At 32.1% G+C, this 22,094-nt stretch overlaps 1 protein-coding gene across 1 annotated transcript in view; it reads right to left on the bottom strand.

Moving 5' to 3' along the window:
• The window catches only part of LOC131847714 (uncharacterized), a 247,125-nt gene that overhangs the window by 8,738 nt on the left and 216,293 nt on the right, over positions 1–22,094 (bottom strand). The window contains exons 6-9 of the mRNA XM_059197349.1: positions 17,589–17,707; positions 16,081–16,214; positions 13,676–13,785; positions 11,565–11,729 (exon numbers count right to left, since the gene is read on the bottom strand). Of these exons, the coding sequence (XP_059053332.1) occupies positions 11,565–11,729; positions 13,676–13,785; positions 16,081–16,214; positions 17,589–17,707 (528 nt within the window). The remainder of the gene's footprint in view (positions 1–11,564; positions 11,730–13,675; positions 13,786–16,080; positions 16,215–17,588; positions 17,708–22,094) is intronic.

Genomic DNA, 22,094 nt, shown 5'->3' with positions numbered 1-22,094 from the left:
ATAATTTCGTACCCAAATTAACATTATCTATGTTAGCGACGACCGGACGTCTAAATACTGTGTCTATAACTTAAAAAAAGCAAAAAAGTTGCTATTGTATATTATTTACTTTTATTTATTTTCTGTAACACGAATACATCATTACATAGTATAAAACAAAGTCGCTGTCGCTGTCTGTCCCTATGTATGCTTAAATCTTTAAAACTACGCAACGGATTTTGAAGCGGTTTGTTTTTGTAATAGATAGACCCGTGCGAAGCCGGGGTAACGTATACGTATATATAACTGCTAACCGCTCTGCTAACTTACACTGACTTTGCATACGTTGGACTAACTTTCGGTGGTATTTGTAAAAAGCAATAATAATTCATAACAGTAACTAGATCTTTAAAGCTTGTGTAACAATTATTATATTTACATTGAAAATCTATAAATAATTAAATTATTCATTTCCTAATATAGAAACAGATAATAGAATACTGTTTGTAGTGGATTTATTTGAATGGTATAGTATAAACTGTATACTGAAGTTCCATTAAGAACTTTGCAACACTTTATAGCACAATTGGGTTTAACTGCAGGTAGTTGAACTGCAAAAGTACTTACATTGACATTGAATAATTACAACATTAGACATATGTGTGATGTAGATTTCATTCAGGTAACTTAAGTATCTCAGTTAGAGCACGATTTAAAGTAATCACATACCTTCGGTTTACTAAACGTGGGCGTATGAAAAAGCTGATTTATCCAATTGTCCATTTTCATTCACTTTTCACGTCATTCACTGCAACTCACTTACGTACATATAAATCGTTTTTTACTGTAACCTGTCCGATGGTGTTTATATCACGACTCTCCAGAATGGAATGCAGATACAATGGATGGAAGTTATCCGAGAGATGACCCCTCGATTTTATGCTTGTGAGATTGTGACCTCGCGAAATGTGTGAGATAAAATGTCCAATAACAAAAGATGCGAATAACATTCGACTGCTTATTTACATATGCTATTTTTATGAAAAGATGATTGTTTTTTTTATGTGATATGGAATTATCTCACCAATATTATATGTGTGTAAATTTACAAATATATTTTGGATGAGTCACGCTTAAACCGCTTAATGGATTTTAATGAAATTTGGTACATTGATAAACCACATCCTAGATTAGTATATAGAATGATTATCCTAATTTACGAGTGCAAAGCAAAATATTTCAAATAGTATGCGTATAGCATACATTTTAAAATATTTTGGTTAATTTAAGAAAATTCCTTTCCTGATAGAAAGAATTTTTCTTATTACTTTTCTTTATTATTATCTATTACTCGTTAGAAAGAAATGCCAGTAATTATTTAAATATTACTACATAGTAAATTGGGTATATGGATTGGGAAAAAATCATAATGATAAATTAATTGCTTGGTGTTATCATCTTAGTGACATGTAATCTAGCAGTTTGGCACACCGCTTTACTTCCGTTGGTTGCGGGTTCACAAACGTTTGTATTTATAAACTAGCTGCACCCGCGACTTCGTCCGCGTGGAATATAACTTTATTTTTCTAAAATAAAAGTAGCCTAAGTTACTCCTTATTACATCAGCTACCTGCCAATTAAAGTCCCGTCAAAATCGGTGAAGGCATTTCAGAGATTAGCCGGAACAAACAGACATTGTCTGTCTAAATTGTAAAAAATGTTATTTTGGTGTATGTACCGTACATATTTATATTTATGTAAGTACATGCAATAAACAATGATTATTAGAATATTACAAACAGACACTTCAATTTTATCTATAAGTATGGATTAGTTACGAATTTAAATATTTCTGTCTGTTTAGTATCCATAGTAATCTCTGCTTTGTTTCAGACTGGTTGGAAATGTGAAACCAAATTGAGAATTTCTTTGTATTTGATAAACAAAACTGGTAGAAATGTGTATCTGTTTTAATATCTATTGTCGTTTTAATATATCACTATTAAATTACGTGCTTTCATAGCACAGTAATAGACAACACTTTATGGTGACTGGTCGTCTCATCAACCCTCGTTAATAGACGCAAAGGGGCCACGTGGCGAGGTCACAGGTTACGCGTTAGAAAGGTCAAGAGACTCCTTACTGTAAAAAAATAGGGTGTCCGCCCCAAGTGGTTTCAATTAAGATTTTTAATTGCTCGTTTCTCTCAAGTTACTTTATTCTGCTTTTCCCATTTTCGCTACTTTTTTTTAATTGAAAATTTTGAATCGCTTATGTATTTATTCAGAGTAAAATGTTTTTAAGAAAATGTACTTTAACGAAATTAAATTACATTTTTATTCTTATTTTTAATATTCAGTTTATTCACATGGTCCATGAAATTCAAAGAAGTACAGGCACATGGGGTGAACAAACAATAATATCTCGAAAACGAAAAAATAGACTTGATTTGAAGGGTAATATAGTCAGTATAATATTCGATACAAAATGACACAACTCATTCCTGAGGCGAGGTTATAATAACCACTTTACACGAATCATAATAGGAATCATATTGGTGTAACCCGCTCATGAAATTGTAGTAACTTGACAACATTGTGCACTTAGCGTGAAAGGACCAAACTATACCTACTGTGTTTAAATGTATGTAGGTTACACAGTGAAATCTATTGCAATTCATATAAAGCTGTTTTTTGACCATCTCGTGTATGGACTATGAGCATTATGGTGAGTTAATATGATATCAATAGCTGTGATCATGTTTATAGGCGACCATTATGCACCATCAGTTTATTTGCAATTTTCAGGTGTAAGTATAAAAACGAAGATAACTTTTGTTTCGAATAAAACCCTGAGTAAAGAGGCATCCTACGATATTGTTTGAATATTTTATTGAAACTGTCAGCTTTCAATAGAAACAAAATATTCACTACAAGCACTCATACTCGTATACTCCTCTTGTGTTATTAGAAAATCATCCATCATACTAAGCCTGTTTAGGTTGATTTCACGCACTTAGTAGATAGAGGGAGTCACGTAAGCGCGATGTAAGGCACACGTCTTCAATTATGCATCGAGACGTTTATCGCGCGGCGGCTCGGCGCGCACCTGCCTCGTTGTCACCCTACATTATTAATGGACACGGGGTCTGCGTAACTTGTATGAAGACAAAACGAGACAGCGATGCACGACAGGTTAAAACAATGACGCGCTCATAACTTATAACCCTTATACGAGTACGGAGTACGTTGCGCTCTAAGTTACGCCGTAATTATTTTAGCTTTCACTTAATTCCATCTCAACTTTACTTTTATATATATCTAGCTGTACTACGTAACTTTGTCTGAACATACAATAGTCATAGCGTGATGTTTTGCACAAATGGGTTATATTAATCAACACATTTTTTTTTACCGAAACCGAACATGCTAGTATTAGGAACTACTAGAGTTCCTAATATTAGCATGTTCAAACAAACAAACTCTTAAGTTTTATAATATTATTATAGATGCTACCCAATATTTTGGGAGCTTCTTAATGTTGTTTAACATGACCATATATGTAGCCAAAGATTTATTAATAATTGCTAGATCCGTAAACTCGCTTAGGTTGACATACCCGATGTCCGACATACAAATTGGACGTCTATTATTTTTTATTTTTATATTTTTGTTCCCCGTATCCTGTTGCTCGTTCCAGTTTTATGGACTCATATAAAACAAAGAAAAGAGTAAAAGTAAAAACAAAATACTGTGCGGCTATTTAATAGGATTCTGAATTTCTGTACCTACTATAAAAAGAAGTATAAAAACATAAGCGAACTCAGAATCCCGTATAAAAAATTGTGTGCGTCACATTACACCTATCTTCAAATGATTTCCGTTCCCCGACAATAATACTGTACGGGTATTACATTGAAAGTCTTCAACTCGCCGGTTGCCATGGTTACTTCATTTTCTATTTTCAGTAATAGAAGATTACATTCCGAAAACTTTTGACTTATTTCCTTTTGGGAGGGCGAAGTACAAAACAAGGATGAAATATTCACCGCTGGGCTGACAGTTGAAAAGAATCGAATTTGGCGAGTTGATTTGAGTTCTCACATGGTCGAGAGATACAAAGAGACGTAAAATTCGATGCAGGAAGAAATATAACGAATTCTTGCGAGTCAGGTGGGCGTTAGGGTTGCGCTACACTGTCTCTATTGGAATGCCATTATATTTCACGAATGATATCCCTATTTTCAATTTTTTAAACGAGTGTTTAACATCGTAAAGTCTAAGGCGGTAATGACGTTTCATTAAATTTTTTATTTTTTAGTTTATCTTCTGAGGCCCCTGGACTCATCTTCCAGAATTCTTAGAACGCTGTAAGAACTTGTATTCATAATCTTCAGGGTTTTAGCGGTTACTATTAGGTGTTGATACTTCAATAAATTTGTTACGAGTATGTTGTGTTGTGTTGCTAAATTATATTTTTAGTCCATCATTACATGAACAAACAGCAATTTTTCGATATTTTTATGTATATGGAATGGGAAACAGGTTTATGGCTAACCTGATGGTAACTTACAAAGGGTAACAGAGACATCACGATATCATGTGATGCCCGAGATACCACTCATGAATAGCCCTTATGGAGACAAATATATCATGCCTCCGTATTCTGTATTCTTGTATTATATACATCACCCTTTACTGAAAAGCAACTTACAAAGCAAGCAGCTTGATGTCTGAAAAACTTACGACAGCGTTTCAGACGCAGACTACTTTATTGTCAAAAGTTTATCTTGGTAACTTGGTCATGTATATTTCTATTAGTAAGTAAATAGTATTTCATTGTACTACTACTACTACAACGTTGTGCGGCAGTTATTGTGTCTTCAGCTTAACGATACGAGGTGTGAAGTCGACGGGGGGTCCGTGGAGGCAGCAAATGCAATTTACGCCCCTTGCAGATTGCAGTCTCAAGACCCGTAACCGACGAACCAATTTCCGTGCCAGATATGTATCGACATTCCCCGAATGGCTGTTATGTAGCGAATTGGTGGTAGTTTTATTATTTCTATTTCGGTAATTGTAGATATGTTGTTGTTATTGAATTAGGTATATTAAAATTCTAAGTGCATTTGTTAGGGATATCGCTAATTGACTGTGAGAAAAAGCAACAGTTGACTTATGCATGTTTTATTGAGTACTGTTTGAATCCTGTTTGAATCCTGTGTGACTGGGGGTGAACTTAATGTATTTTCTTGGATTATCTTTAGTTTTTATCTAGCTTTCGATCACAATTAGAAATATAAATTGATACATTAATTTTCAGTGTCAGTGTGGGTTCAAACTAACGACTTTTGGGATGCTGATATAGTCATCCATACGAGATGACGCTCTCAATTGAGATATCTCAATATAGAAAACCTCTTAGGAGTTATATCTTGATGGGATAAAGTAATATTTATAATATGTCAGGAAAAAAAGAACTACTTAGATCTCTCAGAAATATATATTAAAACATATCTACGCTTATTTTTTATTATTCAATCATTCTTTATAACTGTATAGTGGAGAGTCGTCTTTGTATACATTTTCCATTTCAGCGACTAAATGAAATGACATTTCACAACGCCTTTATTACAAAGTAATACGTAATGAACATTGTGCAGATTGCAGTGGAATTACACGCAAGTGGTTTTAATTTTAGATTGGTCTTTACAGGTGAATGAACTCTCTTCTCTATATTAACACGAATACACAGTGGAATGTTTATTTTGTTAAAATTAAAATTATTCTTTATTTATGTTTCTTATTTTCTCTAAGTGGACGAAGGACATTATAACATGCATTAACTGTAATAATATATAATCTTATTGCGCAGTCACAGTCGTAAGTCAAAAAAATACTTAATGCTTTATTAGGTAGATACAAATTTGTACCAGCCTTTATACTAGTCATACTAAATGTTTTAAGATTAGCAACATTGAATTTTATAAAAAGAAGCCAAACATTTAACACCTAGTTCACAGCTTCTTTACTAAAAGCATAACGCCTAGCAAGTATGTACTATTAGGTATTCTTATTATGTGTTTATATGTGTACAAGAAATCCTAAACATACGAGAAGGTTGTGTACCTATATTAATAATTTAAGCAATTTAGTTACCTTTTGGGTCCAGAATATTCTAGCACTTCGAGATTGATTCTTATATGTAATTAATACTATATAATGACTTCAATAGGTTCATTTAGATCAGTATAAATTAAATACAGCGATAATCCCTTGTGTGAACTAATTTATTAATTTCAATTTAAATATGATAGTTTTATGATTTAAAAATATGAGCAAGGGCCATGCAAGTGTTGTACCAGTGGAGGTAAGTTTAGTTTCATAAATACTATAATTGGCTCGTGGCTTGAATGCCCTTTGTGAATAACGGTATATTATGTACGAGTATATTCCAACAAGTACATACTATACTGGTGTGGATATAATTCCAAGTTGCAAATCACAGCTGGCTCTCAGATTTCCCATCCATTAGACAACGTAGTGTTCCACATCAGATATACCGCTTGAGGCGCTCTATTCGACACGATATTGTGCTTAATTATCTAATTGTAATACGATCAATATGATCAGCCATAGAGCAACTATATCTGCATAATATATAATTGTATTAAATCTTAGGCGCGCGTTAAACGATAAATTTTGCTATAGATTATCGTAAGAGTAAGAGAATACTACTCGTGTTGTATTCTCTTACTCTTACTACTATTACTTTAATATATTCTTAGACTAGTAGTGTCCCGCGGCTCAGTTTACGTAAATTTACGTCTAAAGTATACTATGTTATAATCTATGAAATGATCAGTCTGTGTGCCAAATTTTATTGCAATATAACGAATAAATACTAATACTCGTAATATGTGTCAAAAGGAGAAGTGTTAATTTTTAGTGTGAGTTGTTACATATTTTAACCCACAAGAAAATATATGACGATAGATTCTGGGAGCAATTAGACAAGTTTTACAACAATGTGTTACTGAAAAAATACAATAATTATATATTTTTTTGGATTTTAATAGTATAGGTTATCAAAGTTTTCATGAAATTTAAGACTGCAATTTTAATAAATAAAGAAATATTGCGTTTTTTTCTATATTTAAATAAACTGTAGTGAATACTTTACATTTCCTAAAAAAATTTATCAAATTATAACTGTTTCAGTCAAAGTATTCATTCGTTCACAAGTAATATATATTTATTTATAGAAAAGACAATATCGTTATTCAAATATATGCATTATTTGAAAATAAATTCTATATAGTTAAAATTTTGCACTGGCTGAAAAGCTTTCACTCTAGTAATTATATTTGTGTATTCCTCTTTGCTACAACCATAGTAGGGATCGGTAGGCATAGTAAATCAACAAAATTATAGTTATAGGCTACTGCAACAACCAATCAAACTAGTGGAAGATTTATTTGTATTGATATGTACGTGATTCCCCATATGTGTATCTGTGATTTGGGTCATCCAATTGGGAAATATTAGCCTACACTATGCTAGTATTACATTTTGAAAAATGGATAGCGTACATTTGGTAGTAACTTCTGTCATTAGCTTGGTCCATGGCACAGATTACGACAATAGGTACATATATTACTTATTGTGCCAAATGGAGTCATATATAAAAATGGATAGAAAGAAAGAAAAATATTTATTTGGCGCATGTCAATGTATAATGTCTACTCGGTATATCTGTATAACCGAGGAATATTTTATAAATGGTTGTCTGTGTACCTCAATTTTTTCTGTGAAATGGCATGAAGGCATGAAACCTTAGTTTTACGGTTTGGTATCAAGGGCGTGGTAATGGTAAATGGTAACGTAGTATTCGTAGTGTTGATCATGATGGCAGTCGAAACGCCGTTTACTATAATTAACGATAGCTATATAACTATGTCAATGTCGATAGCTTATTTGCTATTAGTAACAAAAAATGTTTATGACCAGCATCATTACATAAAGATGAAAATCGCAGTAAAAAATGTAAAAAGTAAAGAAAATCGCGGCCCATAGCCAGTGCAATATGAAAGTTTAATTGTATTCTATTTCACTGTATTCGTTTACACAGTAACAATAGTATTAAGAGGAGAATACCCCACTTCTGTCTATTTTAAATTAAATACCAAGTGTATCTCATTACAATTTGGAACTCGTAATTCGAACTGGTATTTAACTGGTGCTCACTGAAAACACAACTTTCATAAATAAATGTAATTCAATTCTCACGTAATTATGTTCGCCAAATCCACCAATTCTCATTCAATAATGAAGTGGCACAAAGCGGATTTATGCTCAAAGGCATACCGCTGTCAATATGTTGAACAAAACAAAACTCGCTTGTAATTATGAGGCCGTGTTTGTGTGAGCCGTTATTACATCCTGCAGGTGACGTCAAATCAGGAGCCCGATCAAAGTGAGCGCTTTTAATAAAGCTCGCCGCACATTGCTGTCTATTTAACGTAGAACCCTCGCAGTTTATTCTCGTCGTCGGATTTCTCTTTGTCGGCCGTGTTAAGAGGGTTCTTCCAGCTTTGGTTGGTTATATCAATAGACCATGGTCTCCCTGTTATATCAATATTGCGATGGTATTTCTAAATTCGTTGGCCCATGCATATTTGCATTTCGGTATTACGGTTTATGCTTGTTTAAACTTACCTAAACTAAGAGATGTGGATTCATGTAGATAGTTCAAGACTATTCCATCCTACGTTGTTGATTTTGCGCCATGTAAGTGTTTATAAGCTTATTCAATTAGAATGTTATAAGAAACATTAATTACAAACATATATAGTAGAAAGGAAAAACAATGCAGTCTTATCTACGTAAGTAAATCTTAAAATCTATTTATTTCTGTCCTAAATATATTGTTATACTTATTTATTACACATTATTAGCGTAAATAGTAAAATGATACTATACACAATGTAAAATTTTCGTAATAGTATAATATATCCAATTGATATTTATTTTACTAATTGTTTAATATTGATGTAATGTAATGTATGCATATGTCTATTATATCTAATAATAATTATCTCAGTAAACTTGGTGAGAAATTCCTTCACATTCATTAATAAATCAATTGTATATTGCGGGTTTTAAATATAAGTAATTGTATTCAGAACAAGTTGGACGAGATCGAATAGGCTCCCTTCAAATCGTATCTATTTGGAGGGCGAGGATAAACAGGTGAAACGGTCGGCTCCCACGTTTAGTTCAGATTTGCAAGTTCGGACCCCTTACTATAAATTTATAGCGAAGTTGTTTGTCGTTTTGTACATAGTTTACATAGAGTTCTTAATAGTAATTATAAAGACTCTGGCAAACAAACATGTAAGCACAGCTTCCCACGGGTGGAAAAAAATACTTTATATTAAAACAAAAACTTATCAGTATTATTTTCTTTAGAAAAGCACAACACAATAGATAATAATTGAGTGCAATTAATAAGTATACAATTACAATATCATATACAATTACTACTAACATTTCAAGTTATTGCAAACGATTAAATATGAAATATAAAATTTGTGTAATGATAGTCTCTTTGAGCTTGGATCGTTTGTATCGCCTATTTAAAAAGTTCGGCGGCGTATCAGGGTAAGGGGTCGCATTGCGACCGCATCTGAATTATTAAACTCTTACAATGGCTGATGAATGGCCGATTTAATTCACTGGACATTTCGCACTGGGCACTGGACCCAATCTGCGATGTATCGACATTAACATAAGAATCCTCTGTGCCCTCGTTCTCACGCTCCCTTTATATTGTTTCGGTACTAGTGCTTTATACTAGGATTAATAATTTCCCAGAATTGAGTGCTGGCTCGTAATAATAGTCAATTATTGTCTAGCTGGGAGAACTTTCCATTTACGGACTTATATTGCAGGCAAACAGTTCGCCGTAATAGTTTCGTGGCGAAGTTATAACCACCGTTGCATGTTGTTGAAATATTATACTGGAACGGGTGTTTTTGTTGGCGCTATGGTCTCGTGAAACCACCGCGGTAATAAAAAACATATTAAGGGTCAGTATAACGGGGGTTAAATTACTTTTAATTAATTTTGCAGATTTAAATTGCCTCCCATTCGTTTAGATTTATAACGAATATACATATTTGTAAACCTTTATATTTTTACATTCGTATAGTCAAATATAGATTTCATTTGGTTGTAGGTACTGTCAGTAACATAACAATTTTTAAAACGTTTTGATTCATAAAGAATTAATAAATAGTTTTATTCATAAAATCAGTCCTAGTGTTGAAAGTTGTACTCATTGATTTGATATTAGATCACTTTCAGATATTACTAGTATCTCATGAGTTATGATTAACTACTACAGAAACTCTACCACCCCATTCCACCTCTAATGGTAGTTTTTGTATTACAGAACATGAGCGCGGCAACGATTTTAGCTACGAAAGCGTAGAAGTTTGTTACCGCTACGCTGTAGAACTAACCGGTATCCTTGTGTTAAAAAACAAAGTGCAGTGTAGTGTTCAACTGTTGATTTATCGAGTACTATTACAGCCTTCGGGGCACTAACAATGTTGAATAACAATTTGCGAGCATTTGAATTTCAATCAAGGATAGCACAAAGCCAAGTTTACTATGTTACAAGTACATGCTCTACAAAAGATATTGTTTTTAGTTGTAAAGGAATTCTACTCGAGATCGAAGTGTTCATTTCCAAATTGGTGTTTATTTAGCACTTAGTAAATTGAGATGCTACTCTTTAAAGGATCATTGTTTGCTAGTTTATTAAATTTGTATTAACAACGTTGTAGACCGCTCTTCAATAAGATGTTACAAGTCTTATTGTTTATAATTAGCATTTAAAGTTTTAATGTTAGTTAGTAGATATTTATTAAGAATTGAACTCAACTTTTAAAATATAAACAGCAGTGTGGTCTTCTATATTGTTACATCCACTAAGATCCTAAACTTGCCACAAAGTATTTAGGAGACAATTTAAAATTTTCATTCTTCTTTTGATGGAAAATACCGATAACATATCATAACAAAGTCTATTTGGGAGACGCCTATAAGTTTATATACGCCGCCATGCTGAATTTAATAAAGTCGACAACTCAACATCTAAAGTTTTACTTCAGCGAAAATGACAGTTATTTTATACAAAGTATATGACCGTTATTTTTTAAATTATTATTTTTACATACCACACGAATTACTATTTAAAACGAATACTTTCAAAGCACTCTAACACTAATCTAAGAATACATCATGGTAAGAAATGGAAAATTCTTATTAAAATACTAGAAAACTGATATAAATACTTAAATATTTTTATTTTGTAAATATATATTTACTTACTTACTATATTTAGAAAATACCCAGACCGATACAAACATCAATCATACTTATGAATATAAATATTTGTACTATCCGAAGTGAGGGAGTGTGCTGAACCGTCACTGCCGGTTATGATGAACAAAATTGTAATATTATATAATTCCGATTCCTATTACAAAAAATATAGAATTTTACTGTGTTACTTACCGAAGCGCTTGACTTTGATTTGCTAGCTTTGCTTGATTTAGGCCGTGATGGTGGAGTGGCTGGTGCAGGTGGTGTGCATGGAGGGCTGCTGTCGCTTCCACCGCTCCCACTACCACTGGCGCTAGTGCTTGTACCATTAGATTTCTCTGAGCCGGAGTTGCTAGACTGTAAGAAAATATATGATTTGTATTCTTTGTATCTTGTTATGTTATCCATAATAACATTATAAATACATAACTAAGTTGTGTTAGTCTATCTGTATATTTCATTTTTATGATTAGATGGCTGACCGGAACATACAGTTTGATTTATAATGAGGACGAATATAGGCTATATTTTCTCTCAAAAACAAAAAAACAGTAATAGCCGCAACTTACAACTATCTATAGTAATCTATATAATTGGAGTTAATACTAGATTATTTAGTGGAATTCGAAGGTAAAATTAAACAGCACCACAAAGGTAACCTATTTACATGTAGGAACCTATTTAAAAATCTCAGCAATGTTGTGAACAAAAGGCGCCTTTTATAAAAACGGAATGAAACAACGTCGGTTACGTTAGATAACAATACTTAAAGTTAATTCCGAGCTGAAACAAAATAAAACTTAAAACGAATTCCCTATTAAAACTCCGACGAAAAACATCCCCTGTTGATTCGTCTGAGCAATGTTTGCGGGGGATTGAGTAAAATGAATTGAGATAAACACGGCCCCTACTCATTCCCAACTTTTTGGCGAAACCTTTAATGGTGGCGTGAAATGAAAAGAGGATTTGGGGTAATTGGTTAGTTAATAAGGTTGACGTGGTGAGTGATGGATATTACATACATGTACTTTTGGAAGTATGCCAGACTACATTTAAGTGTAAAAAATATGAGTTTAACAGTTTCAGAAACTATTACGGAATACTGAAATTTATAATAGTCATAAATTTAATTTTGACTAAGGTATAGGGTATATTAATAATATTATTAACATACTTGGGAAATTAAACTTATACTTTCGAAAACATGTCGATATCCTATAGATAATAACTGAGTAGATATAGGAGATGCCTATATCTCTTTCATGTTACAGTTCAAGATTAAACTAGAAATACGATGTTATATTTTGAATTTAGTATAACAATAGTTAATTATAGGTCATGACCTTTCTCAATTTAACGGGGTATATAATTTTGAACGAGTAAGAAATAAAGTAGTCCGCGTCAGTTATAGACATTTTTGTTAGCTAATTTTTCAAGCAGTCTTGTACTAGTTCATAATAAATATTATTAATGTGTACGGTGTAATGTGCGCGTACAGATGAATAATAATTTATTTTTACAATTATTTTCTCTCTTCTAAATGTTGGTTATTTATTTTTACATTACACATAAATATATAATCGAATTGAGACCTTAATTTCTCCTTTTACAGCGCGGGTGAAAATGTACCTACGATTTTAAACAGTCACTTTAGAAATGTTCGAGATTTCGGAATGTCATGGAAGTTACTTGAACAACACGAATAATTTATTTGATTTGATGGAGCTAAAGTAATTATTATGGGAAATTCTTTGTTTAAGAAAAATTGCTGATGAAATCCAATATCAAAAGAGCGTTGGTAGTTTAATATTCATATTCTTTCATAATTAGTCATTTTAAATATAGATAGATAAAATATACTAAATATACTTTAGTTGCAACATACAGTAAAGAAGAAGCAAAAATATATAACAAAGGACACATGTATCCTTACAATAATTTAATGAGTACTGATATATTATTTAAGTATTTTATAATTACTGTCCATATCTGTGATATGTGGACCACTTTCCACTAAAGTTAAAGTCAGTAAATGCATTTTTTCGTATAGGTCTGATCTGCGTCTGTATAGGAATTACTTGACAGTATTCGGTAGGGTATAGATGAACTGAATCAAGTACAACATGTGCAAATATTATCTGTTCTAAGACAGTATTAAAATAGTAAGTAATGGCTAACTTAGTTTTAAATCTTGCCCTACCACTTCTGCTGATGATGTGATTGTATTCAATATAAAATGCAAAGGACACAAAATGTATACACACATACATTTTCTAATTTATATATACATATTAAAAACTTACTTCAGAATGTGATGGGTTGCTGCGTGCGGGAGATATTGGCGAGGCGATGCGTTGTGAGTTTGAGTCGCGTTCGTTACTGCTTGGACCTCCATTTGTAGTGTTGTTTGTACCTAAACATAGCAATGTTTAATCAATTATAATAACCCATCTATATATTTCTATTGTTGGGATGATCTCCTAAAATCTGGGTAAACGTGTAAGTTAAGTACTGATTGATGGATTATGTGATTAGTGGCTAAAACACTCTCAAAGCGCTCTAGTCAGTAGAACGACTGCTACTTGGCGTAACAACTCTTAAGAAAGAAGAACTTTTAATGTTGATAGCTTGAAACAATAGTTTTTCTTTTATGTAATTTAAAATCCATATAAGCTACAGACATCATATAATCAGGTCAAACGCCCTTATTATTTTGCTGCGTTGTCATTCCGGAAAACTAAGACCTTAAGCATTCGTACTTATCCCGATCTCCAACCGAAACACAGCTTACAAAGATAAAATAAAATATATGTCAATTATGTACGCACCATTTGATAGTTACAGATACAGATACTGCGTTTCGTAAATGGTACGTTTATAAATGGAAGTTATTTCAAGTTATCAGTTTGGAATACACAGACACCGACATACACCTCACCTAATCAGGTAAGGTGTATGGTATTGGTGGTTTCCTAGTATTCCTATGTTTCCTAGCTCACATCATTTTATGTACTTACATTATATTCACTCTTAAAATGTTATATATAACGACTAGTTTTTCTACGACTAGGGTTTCTAGTAATCAATTTTAATCAAATAAGGAATTCGGAATCAATGTTGGATTACAAATTATTATAATTATAATAAATGATGGAGTTGCATAAATATTATACAAAATACTGGTCACTTAAGCAATTTAACTGATATATTATGATTAAATTGGTTTACTACGTAGTTACGGTAATGGTCTCTCTCCAAGGCTCGCTCCGATAACGTTAATGGTACATTCGCTTTTGTGTAAAGCATCGTTACAGGTGCTTGCATATCGATTATCTATACCTTCCATTTACTACAAGGACAAAGATTAATACTGTCTACGTTAGTACATACATTCATTATTACTGTAGAGTTAGTACAAAGCGTAGGTCTAGGACCTCTGTATCTGTGTTTCAGTTGAAATGACAGTTAAATTACAATGCCTGCAATAAGCACGGAGACATGATATCTTAGTCCTAAGCAGTGCCAATTCATGATACCACAAGCATCAAATAGTGAGGTTATATTTGTGGTGTTATTCATGTATATAGACGAAGGTTACCATTGGCCATCAGGAGGTTAGTTAATTTGCGATTTATATTATATAAAAAGAAGTATTATATCTATAACTAATACTAATTTAACGAACATCGGCTAAATTAATTAAATTTTAACCTTTAGTATGAATACAGTAATTGTAGTCACACAACGTTTTACAGCTTTTAAATAAACAATAGCCTATCAATATTTAACAGCAAACAACTCAAATAATCATATACATATGTAGATTGTTCCACTTAGATACTAATTGGTATCTAAAAAGAACAACGAATAATTTAAATAAGTTACGCTCTTCCTTTATCATTAATTATGATATTCTACAATAATATTTAGTGGTAGTTTATACTCTAAAAGCAAACTTTGCTCTACAAATATTCAATATTAGCTTCTCCCAGTTTCTACCGCTATTTAATTTAAAACAAATAGTTTAAGCGTTTAATGATTATTTAAGTTCATCATATTACCCGTTTGCTCCATTTTTTTTGTATTCGCTTAGCGTTTTATCCGATTTTCTATCTTTAGCCGGGTCCCAAGGATTGTATCGTGATGTCCAATAGTAAATAGGCTATCAAAAGAATGTTTAATTTATCTTGCATTTTATATCGATAATTAAAAGTAGTCTTTAGTTAGTAGTTTGAAGCAAGATTGTTCCTATAATAGCAACTAATATTTTTTTTTCTAGTGGGCAGAAGTTTCATGGCAGGTAGATATAGTCAAACGACTTGGTATTATTATTCTTTTTTTGTTAAGCAAAAATAATCACTACTGCTTTATATGACATTTTTTTTAAATGATGGCTCATATTTTAGTTGACACCAAAATAATGTTAACGTAAAATTAATTATATATTACCATTCACTCTTGATTATAAAAGATTACCTATGTTTCCAAAATATTCATTCGAGTATTTTTTAACTGTATAACTGGAATGGCAACCAAACTGACGGCACACTTGATGGTAAATGGTAACCGTCACATATATATTATTCATGAACATCATATCATCCTTAGATGCTGGTGGTTTCCTTCATGGGAAAGCACCTGATCCACATCCTGACAGCTAAGTCTGTAGTTAAATCCTGTAGTTTTATTAGGATGTAGTATTTATTACCAGTGTCTGCTGAGGGTTGGTGATGATTTTCAGTATGCCGCCTCAGTGACCGCGCATCGCAGTACGACTTGCCACAACCATCTGCTTTGCACTCGTATGGTTTCTTATTGCGGTGGGTAAGCATGTGTCCGTTTCTGAAATGTAACATGAATTTAAATATACATATCTATCAATGTATAGATATATATATACAGGGTATATATTTTATCTGTAAATTTATTCTGTTGGTATATATACGTGACTTATACATACCTACTTATAAAAGTTAGGACTTATACTAATGATTTTTTTGTTTATATTTAATGACTCATCCTAGATGATTTAAATTCACTCTTTTACCTAATAGGTGACGCTACAATAGGGGTTAAAGTATATTTGTAGTGAAATTTAGATAGCTAAATAATATCTTAAAATTTTTAGATCTTTATCATTAAAATCTATCTTAAAATATGGATCTATGAAAATATTATTATTAAAATAAAATTGGTTATAAAACCAGGTTTAGTAAATGTAAATAGCATAATAAGTAACATAAAGTGGGTATAACCGTATAACTTATTTGTTGTTATCAAAAGATATGTCTAATATCATTACTGTTGGCACCGCTTTCGCAGTTTCACACAGACGCGCCGCAAACTTTATGCCCTAATAGAATGAAGCAGTAAATTCTGGCAGTCACTAAAATTTGCATTTTACTAAGTGTTCTTTTATTAAAATTTCGCCTTTAAAAGAATGTAAAGTTCAACATCGAGGCATAAGTAGGTCAGTGGAGCTACATGACCGGTGTTAAGTCAATATATAAGCATTATGAACACGATGGTCTCATTAATATTCATGCGGAGTGTAAGCTACAGCGATTAAAGTGACACCTTGTGCACTGAACGTGTGTTGTAGTCGTGATGGCAAAGACTAAATAATGACTGCGATAGTAGCGCTACCCCTTTCATAGTTACGACCACATTAAAATTAACTGTTTGACCTCTGGACTTTGCAGGCACGGACCTCTATTGTTCTTCTTATTGAGGTACCTATTATTATTAGTTAAAATTATGCATCCAGGTTGTTCACGTCTATATTTTGTACAGAATAACTAGGTTTGCGTCGCTATTTCACCAGTCTAAGGTCTAATTTGAAAGATATGGCGTTTGACCTTGGAGTCCGTCACATTGGTCGCCCGCTATATTATTTCATTTACCTTAGCATTTTTTATATATTTTTGTTCTAAAGATTGTGGCGTGATGATAAATACCTATAACTGAGGTTGAGTTAATCATCATACCTCTCCTTAAGCTATTAGATATAAAAAAGTGTTTTTCAAATATAACTATTAGTTTGTTTAATTAACGCATTCAAATAAACAAATAAGTTGACTAAAATTAATAAGAAACGTTAATATTCAAAGTGCTTCCGGAGACAAAAGAAAGTTCCAATGTTCCAAGTGAGGAGCATTTTCCTCAAAACATCATGTACTGGGAATTGTTTGCAAAGAGATTTATGTAGGTACTCACAGATGGTCCTGCCTCTTGAACGCTTTGGCGCATGTGATGCATACATATTTGCGTTCATCGCTGTGTGTTAGCTTGTGTTTTGCCAGTGCCGACGCGTTGCCGAAGATCTTGTTGCACACCTGAGACGAATCACAAAGATATAATATTACACACGACGTCATTTCCTATAATTGGACAACAGTTATTGACTTCACATGTTGTAAAATTTCATGGATTTTAATTCATTCCATATCTACAATATCAGTAAACATAATTTATTATAGACACGTACGTACAGTATAAGTTTATTTATAAAAAAAAGTATTTGATTGCATTTTTTACAAACAATATATTTTAATTTCATGTTGGCACATACCATATATCTTATACACTCATATCTATAATAGCTTTTATGTATATTCAGGAACTAAGTACATATAATATATTGTTTGGATTATTATGATTAATTAAGAAAAATTAGTCTTATTATTACTTAAAATCTATTTCATCCTATTGCCTACATAGCTACTCGGTTAACTGGTAACGAATGCTACATTCGGTATTAAGTTTACCAATATTATACATTTTGGGGCATTGGAAAATTAATAATAAAATAAATATTGAAACCCTTTTTGATATTTAGCTAGTTATAAACTATGTACATGAAGACAATATTCGTCTACAACCCCAATATTTGTATAAGATAGTTATATATGATCTTATAGCATTGTAAATAATTATAATAGTTGAAACACGGATGTGCGACCTTGGTATGATCCGTTGACGTTAATTTGATTTAACAGGCCTGCCGTCCAATCGGCAAAGGGTTGTGGCTAAATTGTGTAATAATTAAAATGAGGCGAACTCAATATTCAACTGTAATAACGAAACAATGGGAGTGAAGGGGTCCCTGGGCGGGTGTTGACCCTAATCCTGTGTTTGTTCCTCATCTAATTAGGGACCTTTTCGTCTCCTTATCCTGTTTTTATTTCGGATCTACGCGACCCTCTCTCGGGTCTACTTATCGATGAGCGCCTATTGTTTCCTAACTCACATAGTTTATATGTTATATACAATAATATATTCACAAAGAGTAGATACATGTAATACGCTAGAAGATGCCTTCATGATTTTCTTCTCTTTAGATTTTAGAGTATACTACTATATGTTCATAGATGAACTTCTCGCAAATGTAAAAAAATAGAGCATTTTTTTATTTACAAGGTACAATTTTTATTATTATTACGGTCTTTTTAATAGTTACTGTATACTTATCATCAACTATTATGATGGAAAGTGGTAATCGTATTCTATAGACATGATCAGCATCACGAATATCTAAAATACTGTATGACGCATGTGATACCCATTACATATAATATTCATGCCTTGCTGTTTCTAAAGAAAAAGGTGTACGTACCCTATAATTTCATCACGACCCTGACCTCGTATATTGTGTCGTATTGACTCTGTGTTAATACTAACTACACAAGATTAGTACGAATTAACAATACATAGGTGATGTAATATATATTCGTACATGTTCGATACTGCTGACCCTGATCCCGAGGACGTCTGAATATTTTACGACTGCCCCATGGGTTTATGCCTACTCGTGTGTATATTGCACATGTAATGAAAGGCCTTTTACTTTTCAGTACGTTAAGGTATAGTCGTAAATAATATGGTAACATACAGCTATAATATAATCATAGTTCAAAAACAAAATACATACATTTTTAATAACTATTACACTAAATAGATTCTATAAAAACAGCGTGGTTTATTTGACATATTGTAAAAAGTATTATGTAAATTTATTGATTTTTAGCGAAGATCACGTTACATTCACTTGTTTCCAAGCAAATATGATTCTCAACTAAGTGGTGTCGGTTGCGTTATAAATCCAGTACCCATCAGGTGGATCATTTTTTTGTCATTCTTTTTATACACAAAACTATAGAAACAAGAAACTTTTCATTTTGGCGGTATGTTAATAATATATATAATTGACAAGATCGAAGAGTCCAGCATTGCCTTTAAAACGAAAAATTAAAAATTCTGCCTGATATAATCTACTTAGTTAAGCATATTGCTTCCACTATGTAGTAGTAGGCAAATTACTATATCGATTGCCGTCGAAGGGTCATAATGTAATACAATCGTCCTTTAACCAACTCCAACATTGTAGCGGCCAACGGTGCTCCCCTAGGGATTTGTTTCAGGACCCCGATATTGTATTAGCCTCAACTTAACAGAGTTCTGAAGCGTGATGACTTGATATTATCAATTTTATGTCTAGTTATTTCGTTACAATATTGAAGTAACTGATATACCAGAGGGAGATTTTGTTTAAATGGGTTATATACAGATACAAATATGTATTCCGATAAGTAGCTTAGTTTGCAAGTTATAATTTGTTTTATGGAGCTAATGACAGTGAAATTACAAGTGTAATAATTTTAGTCTCCAAAAAAAGCAATGCATTAATGGTGTCATAGATGCCACAGTATATTATTGATTATAAACACAGAGAAAGAATCCGCAAAACGCTATATAGTTTAAACCTTCGCTACATGTTTAATTTTTTTGAATATCAAAGTCATATATTACATAAATTTAAAACTGTTTCAGATATCCACAGAATTTATAAGACATCTAAAAATATGTAATGTATTTTGGTTGAAGTAGTGCAGATATCTATTGGGCGGATCTATGTTTATGGCATAGAATATTATGCTTTTATTGGGAAATAAAGTGGGGCCTATGAGGTTGTTGTGACTATCGATACTTTGCTCAATATGAATCGGGATTTCGATATAAATTGGTAGAATTAATGGCATTTTTATGACAGACTGCGATATTTGGCATTGTCTGGATTGTCTACTTTATGGATACACTATGGCGTAAAACATTAATCAATATGCAAGCTTTTATTAAAGTTATAGATATATTATAGTTATATTTATTCAAAAGAAATTAATATAAATAATATAACCCTATATTTTTACTCATTGCAACGCATAACAGACAGTAAATAGAACGAGACTATTAAAGCTAAAAAAAAAATCCATTTTAGTCATAATTGTTGATAATAAAATTTTTTTTGATTAATGACCGGATTAACTTAATTAAGAGCAAGAGATAGTTGAGTGTTATCCAATAATAACCCTGTGACTATTACAAAACGCTCATTGTTTTCAGAAAATAAATTCTTAAAATAATTATGAAATAATAAAAATCGTGTCAATTAAAAAAATGCACCTATCTTATTTTACAAGTAGTAAAATAAGATAGGTGCAATTTTTTTTAGTTTCAATTTGATTAAAATAGTGTTACATTTATGTATGCATTAATTGATGGTATCAATTGCAAACCTAATACACAAACGCAAAATTATCTCCCTCAAAATGACAATTCATGAGGCAAACGACTGTGTGACAGTGCCTTTGGACCTTATGGAATGGATTTAGGAAATCTTTTAATTTAATATACTCGTGCAAACTTAATGATAAAATTGTGGCAAATCATACATATTCGTAGCAATGGCCCTTACCTACACTCTCAGTTCGCAATTGTTGGGGACGACCTCGTTACGTTTGAACCGTGACCTAGATTGTAATTTGTGTAAAAAAAATCGGGTCAAGTCTGTGCAATTATTGGTATTAATTTTATTCCATTGTTTGTTCTATTTATCATTTATTTGCTAATTGTAAAAGAGTCAAAAAGTTTAAATAAATCTGTCTTAAAACTTCATTAAGATCGGTTCATCCGTCTAGTCTTTATAAAATTAGAATCAGAACCAGACAAATATATATCCAGGAATACACACTTTCGCATTAATAATATTTATTTGTATTGCAGATTTACAACAGAAGCCGACGTTAAATCCATTTTTTTAACGGCAAGCTGTCAACATGTACTGGCGAAGGTATTACTGTGGGACTCTGACGCTAAACTCTAAAGCCTCTAGGGCGGGTAACATGCACGCATCAAATTTTTCGATGACTTAATCTTTTGGATTTGTTCTATACCTAAACGTGACTCGCCTCTCAATGAAAGAGAAAGACCTTCGACAGAAAGTAAATTTAGTTTTGGGAAGATGAGGGATGGTAAAAGGGAAAATTTGTGATGTGGAAATCGTTTAGTTGGCTTAATGAACACTGCTGAATTCTGACTACGGGGTCTTGTGTACATGTTCCGTCCCAATATGTCTCCAATAATACCATGTAGCGCTGCAGTAATATTTCATGATTTCAAATTTCGAACGTCGTTTATTTTTTAAATGTACATATTTTTCTAACGGCAAAGATTAATTATGATTGTTTACATCATTTGTATATTGTTTTCGTTATTAATAATAAAAATTATATCGTCTCAACTATTATATTCTTGATTATAATATTTATTTATTTATAAAAGATAATTGTCACTATATGATATATACTACTATAATTTATACATAAATTACAGTGATACATATCTCTATAGTAATAGGTACTGCATTGTGTTCTTGTTACAGGGACA

Source organism: Achroia grisella, unplaced genomic scaffold (genome assembly GCF_030625045.1).
Source record: "Achroia grisella isolate CSIRO2021 unplaced genomic scaffold, CSIRO_AGI_Agris_v1 utg540, whole genome shotgun sequence".
NCBI lineage: Eukaryota > Metazoa > Arthropoda > Insecta > Lepidoptera > Pyralidae > Achroia > Achroia grisella.
The sequence above is the reverse complement of the archived record's forward strand: the minus strand, read 5'-3'. Positions and strand labels throughout refer to the sequence as shown.